General features: G+C 44.6%; 1 protein-coding gene across 2 annotated transcripts in view; it reads right to left on the reverse strand.

Annotated features, from left to right (window-relative positions):
- Positions 1-279: 279 nt before the first annotated feature.
- abcc3 (ATP-binding cassette, sub-family C (CFTR/MRP), member 3) overlaps positions 280-22,395 on the reverse strand; it is a 145,882-nt gene continuing 123,766 nt past the window's right edge. Inside the window, exons 23-31 of one of the 2 annotated variants that reach the window (XM_043715184.2) lie at positions 17,764-18,077; positions 11,137-11,336; positions 10,080-10,206; positions 8,669-8,770; positions 6,234-6,380; positions 5,272-5,430; positions 3,498-3,664; positions 808-1,002; positions 280-675 (exon numbers count right to left, since the gene is read on the reverse strand). In XM_043715184.2, the coding sequence (XP_043571119.2) occupies positions 567-675; positions 808-1,002; positions 3,498-3,664; positions 5,272-5,430; positions 6,234-6,380; positions 8,669-8,770; positions 10,080-10,206; positions 11,137-11,336; positions 17,764-18,077 (1,520 nt within the window). In that variant the 3' untranslated portion in view covers positions 280-566. The remainder of the gene's footprint in view (positions 676-807; positions 1,003-3,497; positions 3,665-5,271; positions 5,431-6,233; positions 6,381-8,668; positions 8,771-10,079; positions 10,207-11,136; positions 11,337-17,763; positions 18,078-22,395) is intronic. The other variant, XM_043715185.2, reaches the window with a different exon arrangement.

The raw sequence follows: 22,395 nt of genomic DNA on the forward strand, positions 1-22,395 counted from the left end.
CTGCTTTGCTCACCAGTCATGTCCACGTTCCAAGAAAAGAAAACAACTCAGTTTGCAATATTTTTGTGGTAATTTGGATGCCTATATTGTCTCTCATTGGCTAGAAAGCACATGTAGATATGTGAAGGCAGCAGTCATTCAGATGTTGCTGTGTAAATGCTTGCTCTTTATGTTGATTATTGATTAGACTACCTGAGTTCTACTTGGTGTAGGGAGTGTCTGTGACAACACTTTGTGGAACAACTTGTTTACCAATTCCAACTTGAGACAGGTCATACATACAGTAAAAATCTTGTTTTATTGAAACAGAATTGTATTCCTGTTAGGAGTTCATTTTATACATTTACAAAGAATTAAACTCCTGCACTTAAATGCTTAACGTATAAATACATCAAGTACAAAAATAGAAAGAGTGCTGTTCGGTGATTTTACAAAAAAAGGCAATCATTATCTCCTGAGTGGGAATGGATTTCCTTTGGCATTAACCTTAGATCTGAAGCTTTAAGTCACAGTGTGGTGCCCAGGATTTCTACCATCTTTGCTGCACAGGTTTGTAATGGTTTCGCTTAGGCCAGTCCAGCATCCTTAGCCATGTTATAGAAGATTCCCTTCTCTGCAATGAGATTGCTTGGTGTATCAAACTCTGCTATCCTCCCTTTCTCTAGGACCAAGACCCTGCCAGAAAGAAAGTGGAATAAAGTTATTCAATGATCAACAGTTTCTTCCAGGGTTCCCCATTAGCTTGAATCCATTGTCATGTTACTGAATTTAAGCAGTCGCACTGTTAAGTGAATGATGTCTTCTCACCTGGTATAATCCATTATTGTGTTCAAACGATGTGCAATTGTGAGAACAGTGCAGTCCTCAAACTGGGTCCTGATAGTAGATTGTATCAAGTCATCAGTCTCCAGGTCGACAGCAGCAGTAGCCTCATCAAGAATCAGAATCCGTGTCTTTCGAAGGAGAGCTCTTGCAAGACACACAAGCTGCCTTTGCCCCACACTATATTCAGATAAGGTAAAGAATTTAAATCAGAATAATGAAAACCAGTCCCTCAGTTTGGAAGCCCTTCAGTGGTGAAGGGTGCTGCTGACTCCTGTTGGGTTGTAGCTTTGACTGGGTTCTCTAATCTAGCCTGAGTGATGACCTTCACACGTGAGCAGTGCATTAGTGTCAAGTCACAGACAAGACCAATTCTGTCTCAACTGACGTCTGTAACACAGAAGTGAATGCTGTGGTTCTGTTCGCCGAGCTGGAAGTTTTTGTTGCAAACGTTTCGTCCCCTGTCTAGGTGACATCCTCAGTGCTTGGGAGCCTCCTGTGAAGCGCTTCTGTGGTGTTTCCTCCGGCATTTATAGTGGCCTGTCCCTGCCGCTTCCGGTTGTCAGTTTCAGCTGTCCGCTGTAGTGGCCGGTATATTGGGTCCAGGTCTATGTGTTTGTTGATGGAGTTTGTGGATGAGTGCCATGCTTCTAGGAATTCCCTGGCTGTTCTTTGTTTCGCTTGCCCTATAATGGTAGTGCTGTCCCAGTCAAATTCATGTTGCTTGTCGTCAGCGGCCACTACAGCGGACAGCTGAAACTGACAACCGGAAGCGGCAGGGACAGGCCACTATAAATGCCGTAGGTCACACCACAGAAGCGCTTCACAGGAGGCTCCCAAGCACTGAGGATGTCACCTAGACAGGGGACGAAACGTTTGCAATAAAAACTTCCAGTTCGGCAAACAGAACCACAGCAACGAGTACCCGAGCTACAAATCTTCTCTCAAACTTTGAACAGAAGTGAATCTTTTGACTTTTATTCTGCGTCCCAGCTAACTTACTGAGCCAGATACAATATGGGCTTTCTTTGTACTAATTCACATGATGTCGATGTCACTGGTAAGGCCAGTCTGTATTGCTTATAGGCCATCTGGGTCCAGTGAGTCACTCAGTTGTACACATTTCAGAAGAGTATTTTAATCAGTTGTGGGATGTGGGTGTCATTGGCTGGGCCAGCATATATTGCCTGACCCTAGTTGCCCTTGGTGTTGGTGGGCTGCCACCTTGCCCTACTGCAGTCCATGTGCTAGGTTGAGGGTGTAGGGGCACGTAGACCAGACTTTGGTCAGCAGATTTCCTTTCCTAAGGGACAACTGGGTAAGCCCATCTGTATCACAATTTGGTAATTTTGTCCTTGTCATCACGAAGACCTTTACATTGTGCTAATAAAGCAGAAATATAAATTCCTCAACTGGGCTGTGATCACAGTTTTCTATAAGCAAAGTCAACTCTAGAATACCAAGCCGTAACTCCAGCCATGTACTTTACATTATCCTTTTGTTGGAGCAATTGATAACAGCCCCCTCCCTGTACTCTTCCTTTCAAACCACTGCTCAAACTCCCTTGATCCTCAGTGATTTTACTTAATGTTCAACCCAATAATTTAAGTCAAGAATTCCTCCCCTGACCACTCCCATGTTGTCTACAGATAAGGTTCCCTTTATATCTTGTCCACGTGTGGAATGAATTTCAGGTTCTCATCCGTATGTCGTCAGTAGAAACAAAAGTATAAGTTTATTCCATCACCATTATGGAACAGGAATGGACTCCATGATAGAATGACATCTGACTGGGGGGGTCCCAGCGGGGAAGATTATTTCTGATGTAGTTTTAAGATCCATGTATTGGTGTGTTTTAGCAGATTTCCAGCTGATTAATCATAGATTCAGGCATAATCTGTTACACTCCCTTGTGAAAGTATGTCGTTTCTTTGAGCTAGGATGGCAGTAATAACTTAAGTGTACTGATCTTCCTGTACAGAGTGAACACTAGGGTTAAGGTGTACGGTGTCTTCACTTTTATTGAGTTTTGGAACCATGAGATCATGCTGTAGCTGTACAAAACTCTGGTGCAGCCACATTTGGAGTATTGCGTACAGTTGGGTCACTGCATTATAGGAAGGATATGGAAGCTTTGGAAAGGGTTCAGAGGAGATTTACTTGGATGTTGCCTGGTATGGAAGGAAGGTCTTACGAGGAAAGACTGAGGGAACTGAGTCTGTTTTTGTTATAGAAAAGAAGGTTAAGAGGTGTCTTAATTGAGAGACCAGATAATCAAAGGGTTAGATAGGTTGGACAGTGAGACCCTTTTTCCTGGGATGATGGCTAGCATGAGGGGACATAGCTTTAAATTGAGGGGTGACAGATATAGGACAGATGTCGGTAGTTTCTTTACTCAGTAGGGGTGTGGAACTGAGCTAGGGGTGGGGTAGTGAGGCAAGTTTACCTCTTCCATATTGCATGTGAGCTTTGATAAATAGCCAGTTTATATAATGACAGGGATATGTGCCTTGGAATTGTCGACAGTCAATTGTGGAATAGCAGTGGTCATTGTTGTACAGGATGTAGTTTTATTTTGGGCAAGAGTGTGATCATTTTGAAGGTGTGTGTCTGGGACCAGTACATCACCCTGATTTGCTGCAGTGAAAGTAGTTGATTATTTGAGGTGGCTTTACCTGAGGTTTTCTCCTCCTTCAGAGCATTCATGCTCCAGCTTGGTTGGCAGGCTGCTCACATACTGTTTGAGGTGGGACAGTTCCAGAGCTTTCCAAATTTCCTCCTCTGAGTATTGGTTGAACGGGTCAAGATTCATCCTTAATGAGCCAGAGAATAGCACAGGATCCTTGAATAGACAGTTCAGAAGGAATTAGGAATGGGAACACCTGGCTGCAGTGAAACAGGGGAGTCTATTCTGATTGTGCAGTTGACAGAACTGAGTTGTGGTGAACATAAGGAAATGGGCCCAGAGAGCCTGCTCCACATGTCCCTCTATTCCCTGTAACCAAAAATCTTTTATCCCAACCGTAAATCTATTCAAAGAAGAAGAGTCTGTGACCCTCTGGGCACAGTTAAGTTTCACAATCACTGTTAAAGTTTCCTGAGTCACTTGATAAAAACGTGGAAAATAAAATTATGTAGCGGGTAGCAGATTGGCATAGATAGACATTGGCTAACAGCAAAGAAAATGAGTTAAAAAAATTGGCAAAATGTAATACGTGATATGCCAGAGGGATCAGTGCTGGGATGTCAAATGTTTGCAATTTATCTAAATTGGATGAAGGACAGAAGGCATTGTTGAATTTGATTATACAAATAACTCGGAAGGTAAAGTCGTGAAGAGGAAGTGAATCTGTTAAAGAGTTTGGTGAATGAGCAAAGATTTGGCAAATACAGCATGTAGGAAAATGTGAAATTGTCTATTTGTCATAAAGAGCATATTATCTAAAATGAGACACTGCAGAGCTCATTTATTGCGAGGGGAACTGAATACAAAAGTAGGAAGATATACTTCAGTTATAGAGATCACATCCAGTGTACAGCACTGCTCTCCTTATTTAAAGGATATAAGTTTTGTTAGAAGTTGAGAAGGTTTATTAGACTTAAACCTAGAATAGGTATACTGTCTTCAGAGGAAAGATTGTATAGTGTAGACTTATTCCACGGGAGGTTTTGAAGAGCAAGAGGTTCTTTTGATAAATTGCAAGGTTTTGACGGTGTTGATCTGGAGAAGATGACTGGGGAGCAAAGTTCATGATTGTCCCAATCACAAACTTTGCTCCCCGTTTAAAACAGTGAAAGCAGTGTCTTTGATGTTGGAGGAATATAGATTCTTGGTAAGCAAAGGGGTGAAAGGTTTGGATAGGCAGGAACATCAATTAGAGGTTACATTAGATTAGCCTTGAGCTTACTAAAGAGAGGAGCAGGCTTCAGGGACTTTGTGGCCTTCTGCACTTTCCTTTGTTACAAACTCATGTAATTTAATGAAAATAAATAAAGATTCCAGCAAACACCAATTCTTAACTGCTGGTGGACAGTTCGGATTCATTTTCAATCAATTAGAAACATGTTGATGAATTAAAGGCCACAGTTTAACAGGTGCTTGATTGCTGGTGTCTTGATCTCTGACTTTGCAGAGAGTTCCTCAGAGCCGTCATGGGTTGGGGTGGACTGGAGAAGCTGTCCACAGGGGAGGAGCCAGAAGGGTGTGGGTATATAAACCTCACTCGAGTCCTGACCACAGTATCCAGACTGATATTCCCAGTGCATTACTGAGGGACTATTGCATAGCAAGGGTATGCAGAATAGCCCTGTCTGTAAAGCTGCCATGGGGATTTTGGGAGATAGTGTCTGCCAATAGGGCAAATGCAGCAATAGCAGATATTTATCCAGGCTTAACGCTACAGACAGAAATCACAATATATGGCAGCAGGAAGTTATAAGGCTACTTACCTGAGGAATGATGGTGAGTTTTGAACGGAGGTCATGAAGCCCAATATCTGCAATCTTTACCCCATCGATGACTATCTCCCCTTGTGCTGCCTCTATGATTCTGAAAAGACAGAGAGTCATCGAAGATTTGCCAGCTCCTGTCCGTCCAACAATACCGACCTGTAATCAGAGATACGGTTAGGAACACACCTGTATAGGGAGTGTGTACAGTTCTAAACTGCTACATTCACCCAAGTTTCACTGCTCAATCATACACCCAGCCAGCCCCACACCTTCCTATCTCTAACCAAACACCAAAAGCTCTCTGGCCTTATTCATGCTCTCATTAACTTCACTGTCTTCTGGAAAGGCTTGTGCTTGCTGCCATTTCTCACACAGATGTTTCTCGGTGGCTCATTCTTGGTTTGATTCTAGGTCAGACAGTTTGCTGTGGAGAAATCCATTTGTAGCTCTATTCTCTTTCCAACTACATCACCTTTCACTAGGATCTTGAGGCATTGATGGATGCCTGAAATGAGCCAGCCAGGTAGTCTCTCAAAATCCTTTACCCTGTCTCCACTATTTACCCAATTCCTTCTGAAGCTTAATCCTTTCCTTCAAAACCAGCTTTCAGACAGCACCCAGATCAAGACTACTCTCTCTCCTTCCCCAATTTTTTTTCCTCCTCATCTAGTCTTTTTGGGAAAACAGTTGAATGTGCCTTTGGGTGCTGTCCCTGACCATCCAAATTGGGTCACCAATATCAAACCCACCCTGCGATAATGTCATCTTTCTCTCAACTTTTTCTCTCTCTCCTTCTCCTCCCCTACCCCCCCAACTCAAGTGAAATCTAAATTGATGAATTTATCCAGTAATCACCTAAACAGATAAGATGGGCAAGGAATACAATCAGCAAGTCGATAGATGAGGTTTAAATGGAATAGAGACTATTTGGTTTATCTGTTTGAGTTTCCCTCACCCACCTTTTCTCCGCCATGCACACCGAGATGGAGGTCCTTCAGCACCAAGTCCAGACCCTCTCGATACCGCACACTGTATCCTTTGAACTCCACATTCCCTGCCTGTGGCCAGGACTCTGGAGGGCGGTTACCCTCAATTACCCACGGAGCCTGTATTTAGACAAAGGGTTAGGGTCAGGGTCATTCAGCCTCTGCCTTGCATCAGGGAGGACTGCAGATACTGGAGACCAGAGTTGAAAAGTCTGGTGCTAGAAAGGCGCAGCAGGTCAGGCAGCATCCGAGGAGCAGGAGAATCGACGTTTCGGGCATAAGCCCCATCAGTCAGGTTTCCTTTAAAGTCCACAGTGATGAGCATCTATCAAGATCTCATTTTGTTACCCCAAATGTAAAGTCTCTGGTTTTCATGATGCTAGCTGGTCCAATTCTCCTCAGTGCTCCAGTCATCTCTAGGAAGTATTTTGGAAGGTTTCTAACCAACAATTTGGAACCTGATCTCAGATCCAGAACTCTTTGTTCCACATCAATCATATCCTTGTTCCAAATTTAAATAAATTCAGAGGTGAGGGGAGAGTGACAGCCCTGGGACAGAGTGTGGCATCAAGAAGCCTGAGCAAAACTGATTGGAATCCTATCTGTCACATGTAGAAAGATGGTTGTGGTTGTCAGAGATCAGTCACCTCAGCTCAAGGACATGGCTGCAGGAGTGCCTCAGGGTAGCGTTATGAAGTTGTGTTGAGTACTCATGAAGTAGAAGGCAGAAAGCTAGAATGTTTATAAAAAAAAAGATAAGAGGAAAGAGAGCATGGTCTCTTAAAGAGGAAAAGTGCTTTTCTCAGCTTGATTTATACAGAATATCTGTCTAGCTGCAGATTAGACCATTCTGAAATTGAAACTTATCAATTGGCTGCGTGTTTGGAAACCTGAGGCTTGTTTTGATAAGGCAACCAGCTTGAATATTAGCCAATTAACTTAAACCAGGCCCTAGATACCAAAACCCAATCACATTTAAATCTGATTGTTTTGACTACCTTGAACCAATCCAATTGAAGAAATTAATAAGTCATCAAGGGTATAAAATTTTGGAAAATCAGAGCCAATTGTCAGCTGAACAGATAGCAACTTTCAGCTCTCAGAACGCACCAACTATCCACAATAAAGGTACCCGCAGCACCTTCATAGCTAATATTTTATAAGAAATTACAGACAGAACATCCCTGACAGCAGGATCAGTAGAAAAAGGGATTTGTGACTGGAGAGACAGTGGGGAAGGCAGAGCATTCCAGAAGACCTAGTCTCTCAAAGTTCACACAATCTGTTTTAATGTACAGTTTTCTTATTACTTGGATTTATTTAAGTTGGACCTGTGTTTATTGGATCAGCATACTAATAGAATTTAGTTCATAGAATCCCTACAGTGTGAAACCAGACCATTCGGCCCATCGGGTCCATACCGACCGTCTAAAGAACATACTACCCAGACCCACCCCATTCCTAAAACCCTCAGTTAGGGAATAGTTAATAGTTTGGGGGGGGGGGGGGGGGGGAATCGTTTAATTTGTTAGTAATTCTGTTAATTTGTTCACTGTTAGGGTTAAATAGTGTTACTTGTTACTTAGAAAGTACATTTGAGGGATTCCTTTAATTTAACCATACTTAACAGATTACAGGGGAGAAGGAGAGCTTCTCTGGGTATTTTAATTATTAGAAGGATACCTCTATTCCCACCATAACAGATTGGGGCTGGTGTTTTGGTTTAATTGAGAGGGGTTTGACATTTTCCCCATTGTAACAGAAGTGACCTAGGCCTGACCATCACTGTGCAATCCCCCCCCCCCCCCCCCATCATAAGGTTTGAAGTGGGGATGTTCACAAATGCAGCAATGTTCCAAGTTTGGGTTATTGAGGGGCAGGTAATTTTCATGCCAGACAAATGCTGTGTAACCAGAGGGAATCCAGCCAGATTCAAAGGCATTATCATTCTGCACCTACAACCAACGGTCATGTTGACCAATTATTGTAATCGTTCCATTGAGTTTAAAAGAGCAGGGCAGAAGCTTGGAATTCTGTAATGTGTAACACTCACCAACTACCCAAAGCCTGTCTGCCTTTAAGTCGTCATTGGACAAGCATATGGACGTACATAGAATAGTGTAGGATAGATGGGCTTCAGATTGGTATGACAGGCCGGCGCAACATCGAGGGTCAAAGGGCCTGTACTGCGCTGTAATGTTCTATGTACTATGTTCTGCAGATTAGGAGTGTGATGGAATATTCCTCAGTTGGCTGCAGCAGTGCAGCTCCAACAATGCTCATGAAAGTTGATACCATCCAGGACATAGTAGCCCATTTGAATGGTTCTGAACCTCTGGTCCCCAACAACATTCACCTCACCCCTCCCCACCCACCACAAAACATCTGGAATTTAGTGGGTCACATACCTCTGTTTCAGTTTCTGAGTACTCTTTAACTCTTTCCACTGCCACTATGTTAGATTCCAGGTCAGATGTCATCCTCACCATCCAGTTTAAAGACATGGTTACCTGCATGATTAGATGGAATGTTCTGGTAATTTAATACAAGTGTTCTAATGCAGCAGTACCCAGATTCTGATTTCCTAATAGTACAAACCATTATGAAATGGAGGTGTCAGCTTTAATCTGTGCTCTAGATATTCAGTAGCAGCAATGTCTACAAGATGCAACAGGGTTCCTCAGACAACAGCTTCCAAACCTATGACCACTTCCATCTAGAAGGACAAGGGCAGCAGATAGATGGGAATCCCACCATTGGGTTTCTAGCAAAGCTACTCACCATCCTGCTCTGGAAATATATTGCTGTCACTGAGCATATTCACGTGCTGTCACCGAGTTAAATTCCTGGAATTCCCTCCTTAAGGGAATTGTGTGTCTACGTATAGCAAATGGACTGCAGCATTTCAAGAATGTAGCTCACCCCCACCTTCAAGGGACAACTAGGGATGGGCAATAAGTGCTGGTCTAGCCAATGATGCCCATGTCCCGTGAGTGACTAAAAGAATTGACCTGTTTTCAGGGTATTGAAGGGACCAGGAGGAGTTGATAGAGATAACTAATGCTGGAGCTCTGGAATAAAAACACAAGTGCTTGAAATAATCAACAGGTCTTACAGCATCTGTGGGGAGGCTTCTGATGAAAGGTCATCGACCTGAAACAAGAATTGGTTTCTGTGGTTTGGGAGTCCAGGATGATGTGACAGTTTAAAATTTAGGGTCAGCAATTGTCAATGAAATTAGGAAACCTTTTTACACACACAGCATGGTTAGCATTCTTGATGTTGCTTCAAAAAAAAAAGGCTATTGGTGAGAGTTCAATTGTTAAATTTAAATTGAGAGATTATTAGACTTTTAATAACCAATGGCGCTGAGGGATATAGGCAAAGGTGGGGTTGGGTCACAGATCAGCCATGATCCCACTGAATGATGGAAAAGGCTGGAGGGGCTGAGTGGCCTCATCCAGTTCCTCCATTTACTCTCAAATGATGCCCTCGGGTCTTTTATTAACAACTGAGAGCAGAGAGGGCCTTGGATTATCATCTCAATAAAACATTTCCCCCCCCAAACCTCCCCGCGAAGAGCATGCAGGTTCTCCCTGGTATCCTAGGGCCAGTACTTATCCCTCACTTTCTCTCATTGGAACAAATGATCTGATCCTTATCTCTTTAATTGTGGGGGCTTGCTGTGCATGAACTGGTTGCTGTGTTTCCTTTGTGACGTGTAAGATACTGGGAGGGACATCCAGAGAGTATAAAAGATAAAAAAGTGAAAGCTAAGCAGAGGCGATGCTTTACATGGATGGTAAAGGAGTCCCTTACCTGCAGAGCGTAGGACACAGAGAGGCCGACAATCCCTGGGTTCAGGTGAGCTCGGCCAATCACAGCGAAGAGAGCAGCAAAAAGGACGATGCAGTTACCAATAAACTCAATCCGGATGCCCAGCCACCTGAGGAGCAAGGAGAAGACTCAGAGCTGGACAGGAGCACTACAATACCCATCACCCAGACTCTTCCCCAACTCTCAGCCTGGACCCGACTACCCAGAGCAACCCCCTCCCCCAAAACAGACTCCATCTCTCTGCACAGACTCATCCCTCCCACTGAGGTTTATTTTGAGGGGGCTACCTTCGGTTCCGAAAGATGATCCACATCAGACTTGAATGCCAACTCCTTTCACAATGTTGCCAGACCTGCTGAGTTTCTCCAGCAATCTCTATTCATTTCAGATTTCCAACATCCATTAAAATTTGCCCTTATTTGGTTAAACTACACTTCACATAACACAAATTGTTTAGAATTTCAAAGGACAAAGAGGCACTAGTAAGGGTGCAAAATAGTTTTGTGTGATAATCCCTGAACCGAGCAGTTATAGATAACAGGAAAGACTGAAGAAGCTTTTTCCTTTAGAGACAAGACAACTGAGGGAAAAATCACTTTAAAATTATGGAAGGGATAGACACAGAATATAGACATATTTCTGCAGCACTAGGAGCCAATGACAGTCACTAATAAAACCAACTGGAAACTAAAAGAAACAAGCCAGAGAGTGGGGAGAACATTCACAGTCACTGGGTCTGTTATTGGTACGGAGATATTTAAGGGGAAACTGGATAAGCACATGACACGGAGGAATAACAGGATATGGTGATCGAGAGATATGGAGAGGATGAAGATTGTGTGGAGCAGAAAAATCAGCCTTGAATAGATGGGTCAAATGGCCTGTTTCTGTGTCAGTGGAGGATGTTCCCAATGGTCTGGGATCCCTGCCTCACCTGTTTGATACAATGGTCTGGGATCCTTGCCTCACCTGTTTGATACAATGGTCTGGGATCCCTGCCTCACCTGTTTGATACAATGGTCTGGGATCCCTGCCTCACCTGTTTGATACAATGCCTGGGTAATAACTCTTCTGGTTTGCATCAACTTTGTTATCGTTCATGAGGATGAAGCTGTTCTGCCTGCCATACGCTCGGATCACGCTGGAGCCGGTGATGGTCTCGGAGAAGTGAGAATAGATCGGCGAGCGGCTGACAGACTCCAGACGTTTGAGCTGCCGGGATGTAGCCACATAGAAACGCTACAGGTGGAAATAAAAATTTAAAAATACATCAACTGCGGTTAGGATAAACACGGGAGAGTTCATCTATCACATTAAAATAACAAGCATGTTGATGACAATGCACCATTATACAGCAGAGCAACAGGAGCGTTGTGACAGCAAGGGGACAGCATCAGAGTAAAGGATAAGGGACACAGCCAGAATTCCTTCAGCAGTCCGTGCTGCATTAGAAATCGTCCCAAAGCTATCAGATCAGCATTGATAGGGCCTGGGGAGGGTATACAGAGCAGCACAATGACTGTGTGTGGGGGAAACATCTACAGACACAGATACACACCCATTCTATAGACATGCTCCCACAGCCATGTACACACAACTCACACTCACTGGAAACTGATCCTCACCAATGCCAATTGTGGGCCACCTGTGTTTAGCAAAACTGATTGAAAGTGGGACCGGAGAAGCTAAACCTGACAGAGAACCATTCCTACCAGAATCAGGAAGGACAAGGAAATCTGGCATCGGACAGATCCAACCCCATTAAACTGGGAGAACTTCACAAACACCCATCCAAAGTGCACCAGTGAGAAACGTGCTGATTTCTGAACACTGCTGTGTGACGTCTGACATCAGGAAGTGGTGTGAACATTTGAAAAATCCATATTGTCGTCAATGGAGAAATAGCTTTCCCCTTCCTTAACAAACCAAGAGTTCCTGGCAGCCTGCTCAGCCTGCGAGATTTCCCCACCAGGCCAGAATGGCCAGCCCTCCTAAAGTCACAATTCACAACTGGACAGAGCAGGGAGTCAAATCTACAACAAGATGAATTTATACAGCAACTGTAATGTAGCATGATATCCCAAACCTCATCAGACTAACAAGACAAAGATTAGGTTAACAATAAATTGATTAAAGAGTTTGTTAAAAGGAATAGTAGGATAACAATAAAGAGAAACAGATGTGTCGAGAGGCAGTTTCAGAGATGGGGCTGTTGCCCATCAATGGTGGAGGGACAACAACTTAGAACGGCCCAAGAGGTCAGAATGAGAGGAGGGCAGAGAGTTAAAGCTGTGGGAAATTATAGATACACGGCAGGGTGACAGAGCCGTCAACAAAGTTGCACAATATTAAAATCAAAACTATGCTGCACCCAAAGCCAGCGTGGGACAACAAACACAGGGTGACAGGCAATCTGGTGTGGCAAGAGTTTGACATGCTGTCAGGTTTAGAGAGGGTACAGTGTGGAGTGTGTGGGAATAGTCAGGTGTAAGACAAACTGCAGATAAACTGACGTTGAAGCGGACTCGAGCGATGTAACAGCTGGGAAGACTTTGTCATCCATCCATCTTTGTGATGGGGCAGAATGGGCTGAATAGCCTCCTGCATAAGAAGCAGTCCATCATCCTATGAAATCTGGCTGCTGCCAGGAACAGGACACCAGTCAGTCCCAAAGAAATGGAGATTGTGGAGGGGGTGACAGGCCCAACATTAAACTGGGAGCAACTGCAGCTCGTTCCAGACACGGTCAGAGAGGGAGAGGGACAGAGTCAACTTTGAGAAGGAGGATACTCATGTTGTACTTAAATACACACAGTAAACAAGGTAGCCTGCAGAGTGAATTTGGCAGGAACAACATTGTGGGTATCACAGGAATGTGGCTGGGAACTAAAACCCATGGATACACAGCCAATCAAAAGGATGGGCAGGTGGGCAGAGCAGGCGGAGTGGTCTTGTTGGTAAGAAATGAAGATGACAGCCAGCAGGGATAGTCAATGTATGGAATCTGTCTGGGTCGAGTTGAGGCTCTGCAAAGGAAACGATGCTGATGGGAGTTATCTACAGGCCTCCTAGCAGTCGTCAGGATGTGGGGAGGAAAATAATCCAGGAGATGCAAAAAGCATGTAAGAGGCACTGTTACAAAAATCATGGGGGGCTTCAATGTGCAGGTGGACGAAGAAGGATCCAAGATGGGGCAGAGAAGGAGAACGGAGTCTGGGGCTCACCTGTTGCTGTCAGCTTTGTCTGTCTTTTTCCCTTTTGCATTTTTTCTCTTTGTTTACTTTTCTTTAAAGCCTGGAGAGCGCTGAGTGAAGGAGAAGGCCTCCAAAGGCAGTAACACCAGGATGAGCCAGACACTGCTCCAGCCCAGCCTGGGGTCTCCCAGTGAGTAACGCCCTAGGCCAAGGCTCCAGGTGTGTAGTTAGGCCTGGGCACCTCAAGGAGCAGAAGCAACAGCAAAGTGACAGAGAGTGGATCAGCGGGAACATCCTGGAGGAGCAGACAGGGAACAGGAGACTTCTCCCGGCACATTGACACGGTGGCTCCAGCATCCTAGCCCAACAGTGACCGCCCCGGCCCAGCTGCCTGTTTAGGGTTTCCCATTGTTCCTAAATCTGCTTTCCCTAAAATCCCAGGAGCTGTTTACTGAACTGTGATGGACTTTTTACTAATTTTACTTTTCTTATTACTATGTGAGAGACCTGTGATTGATGCTGGCACCGTGGTGGGGCGATTTATAAAACATCTCACTGCATTTTTCATGTCAAAGTCCACATGACAATAAATTTCTATTCTATTCGAGAAAATCAAGTTGGTAGCTGATCTGAGAAAAGGAAATTAGTGGAATATCATTAAGCTTTAGGTTTTTCTTTGGAGCAGCTTGTGGTTGAGCCCCCTTTAAGCGATAGGCAATTCTGGATTTGGTGGTGTGTAATGAGGCAGACTTGATTAGGGAGCCTAAGGTGAAGGAACCCCTCGGGGATAGTGACTGTAATATGGTAGAATGCACTCTGCAGTCTGAGAGGGAAAAGCTGGAATCAGATGGTAATGGTCTGACAGTTGAGTAAAAAGACACACGGTAGGAGCTGGAAGGGGAGCCTAATAGGAACACAGTGGAGCAACAATGGTGGCGGTTTCAGAAGGTAATTCAGGAGGCACAACAGGGATTCATCTCCAGAACAATTACCTGCTGCCATCAATACACACAGGTAATACCTCCACACTCCATCTTCAAATAGTCCCAGGAAATCTGAAATCCACCTCAACAGGCAGATGAAGTCTTGCTTTCATGTCTCACCCAAGACACAGCCCTCCGACAGTGCGGCACTCCCTCAGCACCGACCCTCCGACAGTGCGGCACTCCCTCAGCACCGACCCTCCGACAGTGCGGCACTCCCTCAGCACCGACCCTCCGACAGTGCGGCACTCCCTCAGCACCGACCCTCCGACAGTGCGGCACTCCCTCAGCACCGACCCTCCGACAGTGCGGCACTCCCTCAGCACTGTATTGCTGAGTTTGTCTGCTGAAGTCCTGAACCTCACCCAGAACACTATAACCCAATGGCAAGTACTACCCAAATGACTGGAGAAGAGTGCACTGGATAAGACAGAGGATTCAACACTAAGCAGGAATGAGAGGAAAATGAGGTGAATGCATAGAATGATATTCAGGATATAGAAGTTAGACCTCAGTGGGTACACAAGACATGTGGAAGCAGAGACAGAGACACTCATGCCATGCATGGAGTACAGACATGTGCAACTCATCCCTGCCGTCCCTGATGGACACACAGACTGTACTCTCTAATGCCTGGGTACATGGAGACAGGCACACTCACAATAATAGGAACGATTTTCACACTGCAACCTCCAGATAAACAATGTGTGTAACATCACAGCATGGCCCCGTTTCGAGGTAAATTCAGAGACTGCTCAGGATCTTGGAGATTATTCTGGGGGGGGGGGTCAAAGCAGACTATACTTCCAAGTTGCTGTAATTATTGACTGGGATCCTCCTCCAATACACGGCCCACTGCCCCTCCCAGACTTCCAGCAAGAAAAGGCAGACTTTCAATCCTCCCAACCAGGGCCTAGAATCATACAGACCGTGTTACATGCAGTCATTACTGTAGACTAGATTGAAAGAAGTGCAAGTAAATCAAAACATACAAACGCAAAACAGGAATAGGTCATTCGGTCCCTTCAGGGCTGTTGTGTTATCAGGAAAGGTCATGGCTGTTCGGATTGGAATCTCAAAATGTACATGCCAACCTACCCTGAGTAACCTCTCACTGCACTCCCTCCCTGCCCCACCTCCAAAAAAAAACTACCCAACACTGCCTTGAAATACTAAGGGCATCCACATCCACCACATTTTTAGAAATATTTCCAAAGACTCAATCCTCAGAAAAGAGTTTGGGTTATTTTGGAACAGTGACCCTGAGTTTGTGATGCTCTGATCTACTGCACATCTCTCTATGGAGACTCCTCAGAAACTTCGGGTTCAATCAGGTCACCTCTTACTGTAAATGCCAGCAGATATAAACCCAGGCCATCCAATCAGATTCGAATTAGGCCAATCAGTTTAAATTATACCCTGAAAAATACCAAACTCCAAACCAGTTTCAATTGACTATATTGAAAATCTTAAAAGCCAATGACACAATCCAATGCTTTGAGGGTATAAAACCAGGCAAAATTGAACAGTTGGGAGGAGAACTGCCAAGCCACCAGCATGTAAAAAGACTGCCCGATAAAAATAGCTCTTTTGAAAAGGTCCCTCTGAAACAGAAATCCCTGAGAAGAAGACCGGAATTCAGAAAAAATAAAAGCTGCCTGGTTTTGAGGTAAGAAGTTTTTGTTTTGTAAATCATAATTTGGAGTTTTATTGGACTCCTGAAAAGGGGCTTATGCCCGAAACGTCGATTCTCCTGTTCCCTGGATGCTGCCTGACCTGCTGCGCTTTTCCAGCAACACATTTTCAGTTTTATCGGACTAGTATTATAGAAGGGAAGGTAACAGATAGGTAAGAGGAAGGAGTTATGATTAGTTGTTAGTTAATTATTCTCTGTTATACTTTAAGAAATAAAGTTGTTAAGTTTTACTTTAATTACTTTTTCTTGGCCTATCTAATTTTCACAGACTACGGCATGGGATAAATCTTTTCTGTGTTGCTGGTTTTAAATTAAGCGAGAGAGTTTACCCAGTGTTGTAACAATATATTCTGTCCAATCCTCTGTAATACTGCCTGTCCTAGTATCAAACTTAATGGAAAAGGATGTATTTGTACCATCTTTAATCGTTCTGGTTAACCACAGATGGTGGATTCATCCCATGGACATTCTTACTCCAGTGGAACTGGAAAATTGAAATGGTTTTGTTTCTCACCTTCACCTGGCCAATTTCTGACTTGTCTTCCTTGATTACTCTGCCTCCATTTATGGGGATAGGTTTTCTTTTTGGTAGTATTCATCACCAAACACATGTTGCTCTCTCCTCCCCCAACAGCAATCCAAAGAGACTATTCCCCTACCACCTTGGCCCACTGCTCTACCACTCCAACACTTCATCCCCCTCCGAAGACACCTTCCCTTACAACTGAGGGAACTATAACATTCGCCCTTTTACTTACTCACTCCTTACTGCCCAAGGCTCCAAACATTCCTTCCAGGTGGAACAGCAATTCACATAGATTTCTTTCAATCTGTAATTTCCACTGATCTCAATCAAATCTCCCTGATTCTGGGAGACCAAATGCAGACTGTGTGGCCCCTTCACAGAACACCTCCACTCAGTCTGCAAGCGCGTCCCTAACTTTCTGGTCACTTGCCATTCTGATACACCGCTTCCTCTCTGATTCACATTCCTGCTCTCGGACTGGCGCAGTGTTCCAGTGAAGGCCAACATGGAGCTGGAGAAACCACACCATTTTCCAATTTGGCATTTTACACCTTCTGGACTCACTGCTGTGTTCAACTGTTTCACACTAGGAATTCTATCCTTCAATTTTGTCTGTTTTCCCTCCCAGTGTCTGTTTATTTTTGTTTTGCTTTCAGTTGAGCTGACCTCTGCTCTGCCATTAACCTATTTGCCATTGATTCCTGAAGAAGGGCTCATGCCCAAAACGTTGATTCTCCTGCTCCTTAGATGCTGCCTGACCTACTGCGCTTTTCCAGCAACACATTTTCAGCCCTTTCTCCTCTGCTATTAACCTACCCTTGGTCTTTCTCTCTCTTTCTCTCCTTTCGGATGATTCCCACTTCATTCTTTATTCTGTTAAACCTGTCATCTGCGATCTTCACACATTCCCCTCCTTCACACATTCCCTTCTCTTCTTGTTTCTCACTTTTTCTATAACATTAACCCCAAGACTTTTCCATCTTTCCAATTCCAAAGTCAGGAATTTGAAATGTTAATTTCTTCATTGATGCTGCCAAACTGGTTGCATTTCTCCAGCAGTTTGTTTAATCCCAGGTACAATTAACAGTTAAGGGTGAGATTTAGAAACTACTGGGGATTGAGCTGGAAACAGGGACCCACCCCCATCCTACAACATACAAGAACACTGATGTTGCAAGACCTCACTCAGATTCACAGTTCACTTCAAACACTGCCCAACTCTGCAAGATTTCCAGATCCTACCAGTCGAGAGCTCAGTCCTATTTACCTGCACAAGCCAATAGAAGAGCAGCAAAGGGACAGTCACTAGCAGGAAGGCTGGACTCAATGCACAGCAAATGAGCAGGACTGCGAGTGTGTACAAGAAGCAGCGAATCCATATGTCAATGTTCTCGGGAATGTTGACATCAATCGTATCCATATCTTTACCAAAGCGATTCAATATCCTCCCAGAGGGAGTTGACTCGAAGAAGGACAGAGAACAACAGAGGACATGTTCAAGCATGTGGAGGTGGATCAGCCTGGAGGCTTTGAGCATACAGTACGCCCGGCTCAGAGTGCTGCCTGTGAGCGTGAAGAGCCCTGTGCAAGAAGAGGGAAAGCAGTCAAAGGACAGAGAACACTACAGAGCACACAACCATAAACGTCAGGGAGACTGGAAGCAAGCAAGAAGATCCTCATTTTTATAGCGTTTTTTACAACCAATGGATGGTCTCAACAGTGGGTTACAGCTAACGTAGTACCTTCTGAAGTGGAAGCATTGTTGTAATGTTAGAAATGCATTTGTTAATTTGCACACAGAAAGATCTCAAAAACAGCGATATGAACCAGGTAATGTTTCTTTTTATGTTGTTGATTGGTATTGATGGTCCCAAGTTAGGGGCTGAGTACAGACTGTGTACATACAAATAAATACACAGGCATGAAGCAGGCCCGAACACTCAATTACTCACAGCCCCAGCAGCACAGCCAAGACTAGCGAATAACAGAGGCCCAGCTGCTGGTCACCTTCTGACAACCAGACCCCAAGCTCTCTCTCAGCAAACCACCCACCCCCCCCACACCCGGAAAATCCATTCTCCTCCCAGGCACGGGTTAGGAAGAGGGAAGTGTAGATTAATAGGATACAAGGATGGGGGCAGTGAAGAGAAATAATCAGGTGCAAACTGGAAGGGAGTGGGAGAGAGTGACATGGAGTGAAACAGTCAGAGTGGAAAGTGAGCGAGAGACAGAAAAAGTTTGAATAAGAGTTTCGTGATCACGGAAATCTAACTGGATCAGCTACGTTTAGCCGTCCTGTGACTAATGGATGCATTTCTCGCACATACACACACACACACACACACACACACACACACACACACATCCAGCCTGACTCCTCATTAGGTAAGGTTTATTCATTCTATGGGAAAAGGTACTGGTGGTGGGGGGTGGGGGAAGAGAGAGAGATGGGACAGCTCAACAGATCAGACACTGGCACCAGTCCAAAGGGCAAAGATTGAAAAAAATAAATTAGACTTAAGACAATGGAATTATGATGACAATAATGTTCAAAATAAACAGAAACTTGACTTTGAGCCTAGGACTTATTTTCTCCTCTAATCTGAAACAACATCTTCTGTTGGGACCTAATGCCATCTCTCTCACCTCACCTCGTCCAAATGTTAGAGAAATCAAACCTAATTCAGCAGAGGCTGCCAATGGAGTCTGGGATTACCCTACATTCTGTGTACTGTAGTTTCTGGATTTACACTTCACAGAATGTGTTTCTAACGGAAATCCCTCAGCAGGGTCTGTTTCTCTTGATACACTCCTAATACCTGTAGAGAAAAGTACAGACAAGCGATTGGAAGAGAGGGCAGGAGACTCAGAGGAATGGAGTAAGCCAGCACCAACACAGTGGACAATACATCGAAGAAGCACAGCAGCAGGTCCTCAACACACGCTGGGATCCGATCATCAATCGTTTCCATGTCTTGTGAGAAACGGTTCAGTATTCGTCCAACGGGTGTCAGCTCAAAGTAATGTGCAGGACAGCGAAGAGTTTGGTTAAGCAGGCGAGCATGCAGGGAACAGGAAGCACGGATACAGCAGAATGCAAACAGCAGCTGCGACTCCATGTAAGACAGGAAGCCTGTTGGACGAGAACAGGGTGTTAACGCACCCAACAAAACCGGTGTTTCTCCCCTCTCCCCAGGGGCAACCCTCATTTCAGTACATCAGATGGAGGAAGCTTTACTCTGTATCTAACCCCATGCTATCCCTGTCCTGGGAGTGTTTGATGGTGGGCAGTGTAGAGGATGCTTTAATCTGTCTCTAACCCCGTGCTGTCCCTGACCTGGGAGTGTTTGATGAGGGATGGTGTAGAGGGAGCTTTACTCTGTCTAACCCTGTGCTGTCCCTGTCCTGGGAGTGTTTGATAGGGACAGTTTGAGTGTATTACTTTTTTAATTCATAGAATGCAGAAACTACAGCAAAGGTTATTTAACCTGCTGCACTTGTTTTTATTCATTCATGGGAGGAGGATGTCACTGACCAGGCCAGTATTTATTGCCCATCCCTTATTGCTCAGAGGGCAGTTAAGAGTCAACCACATTGCTGTGGGTCTGGAGTCACATGTAGGCCAGACCAGGTCAGGATGGCAATTTCCTTCCCTAAAGGACATCAGTGAACCAGATGGGTCTTTCTGACGATAGACAGTGGTTTCATGGTCATCATTATATCGTTAATTACAGAATTTTATTGAATTCAGATTCCACCATCTGCCAGGGCAGGAGTCGAGTTACTTGGGTCTCTGGATTAGAACAGTCCAGTGATAAGATCACTAGATCATCACCCTCCCCCTCTCGGCTCAGTGCTAGCTCTTTAACAGAGCTGGCTCCTTGAGTCCTGTTGCCCCAATTGTTTCCCTCATTTTTGTCCCTCCCTGATCCTTGTAAAGTTCTCTCCTAAATAATTACCTGTACTCTGAATACAGGAACAGAAATAGGTCACTCTGCCCAAACTGGCCATGCCAGTGTTTAAACCCAATTTAAGCCTCCTCCACTCTCTTCTCTCCCAAATACCTATCTAGCTTCACACAGAATCATAGAATCCCTACAGTGTGAAACCAGGCCATTCAGCCCATCGAGTCCACACTGACCGTCTGAAGAACATCCTACCCAGACCCAGTCCATCCCTAAAACTCTACGTTTCCCATGACTAACCCACCCTATGCCACTCACCTTAAATGTTTCTGTACTATTCACTTCCACCACTCCCTAACAAAGTGAGTTCCACCTACTCCAACTCTGGAAGGGAAAAGGTTTCTCCTGAATCCCCAATAGGATTGCTCTTGTATTAACAGCTGGGAATTCTGCTCTTCCCCACATCAGGAAACACTCTGTCTGTCCCCACTCTGAAACCTGTTGTCATTTGGAATACCTCCATTCAGTCACCACTGAGCCCTCTCTTCACCAAGGCAGGAGAGAGCCAGTCTGTCAACCCCATTCCTGAAATGTATAGCCATGCTTTTCTGTTCATCTCCACTGCACCCTCTCCAGGCTCACTATGTCCTTTCTTTTTAAAGTAGCTTATTTGGCTGGACTACTGGTTTGCAGTTCAAAGTGATGCTAACAGTATGGGTTCAATTCTTCACTGGTTAAGGTTGCCATGAAGGAGACACCCTGTCAACCTCTCCCCTCACCTGAGGGTGGTGACCCTCCCGTTAAGCCACCACTCACCTAATAGAAGAGCCACCCTATGGTCCAGTAGGATTGTGGCAACTTTATAAAATGTGCTTTCTGTAGCACAGTGACCAGGCCAGTGTGTGATGCAACAGAGGTTAGCATCACTTCTCTACTTATTATTCCTTTGCTGCAGAACATCATAACTTACACACGAAAAGACTGAACTGTTTATGAAGAAACTGATCTCAAAAGATGTTTAACAACTCAACACCACCCAGAGGTCCTTCTAATTACCTCATCAAATGAGAATTAACAGAGTTAACTAGTGTCATTCTTTAATATCCCAGTTTATTTGGTCCAATCAAAACACCTGCTGTAGTGGTTGGGTAGGAAAGAGCATGAGTGAGTGAGAGAGAGAGAGAGACAGAGAGAGAGAGTGCGAGATCATGTGATGGAGCTTAAGACAGCAAACGCTTAGGCACAAGAGAGAGAGAGAGCATGAAAGTGAGAGATTGGGTGTGATGGAGACAGTCAGCATGAGACAGAAAGAGGGTCAGTAAGGGACTGGGTGTGTTTGGATGCCAACATCAGCTTGCAAGTGAACCCTTCTCCAACAAACCTTCTGCAGAGTTCTGAGGCAGAGGGTGCTGCCAATTTCAATCACAAATGGGGTCATTGGGAGAAATGTTTGGGAAGTATTGATTTGTATTCTCTGACCTGGGGTATAGCCAGCCACTGTCTTACCCTCTCACTCCACCTCTGATGAGTGACTGACCCTCAGCGTTTGCGACCTGTAGAAGTCACATGACAGTAACCTTGTCAGCTCGCATGTGAAACAGGACTGAACCCATCCCCCAACACACCAATCTACTCACTTTCAGAGAACAATGTGAGGGCCATAATACCTTGAGCATCTGTCATAGTGACAGGTTTGGATGTGGTTAGGGGTTCCACTCTGATTTTTCACTTCTTCTACAGGGCACATGCTCCTCTTGATTTAAAAGCTCTCCGTGATGGCGTTAACACATTACAGACCCAACAGCTTCTAAAACTGAGAGCATCCCTTCAGATCAAATCCTGTTTCAATATTTGTGTGCAAAGGAGGTGGTACTCTTCCAGAATAAACCCCACAGCAAACCATTCAAATTCAGACAAACAATTTGAACACTTCCACATTCAGCAATGTTAAATCTCTAGGATTCTCTGGAATCTTCCCCAAGTTCACTGAATGT

Source organism: Chiloscyllium plagiosum, unplaced genomic scaffold, assembly GCF_037043375.1.
Source record: "Chiloscyllium plagiosum isolate Xiang-an unplaced genomic scaffold, Cpla_swu_hap1 HiC_scaffold_25, whole genome shotgun sequence".
Taxonomy (NCBI): Eukaryota; Metazoa; Chordata; class Chondrichthyes; order Orectolobiformes; family Hemiscylliidae; genus Chiloscyllium; species Chiloscyllium plagiosum.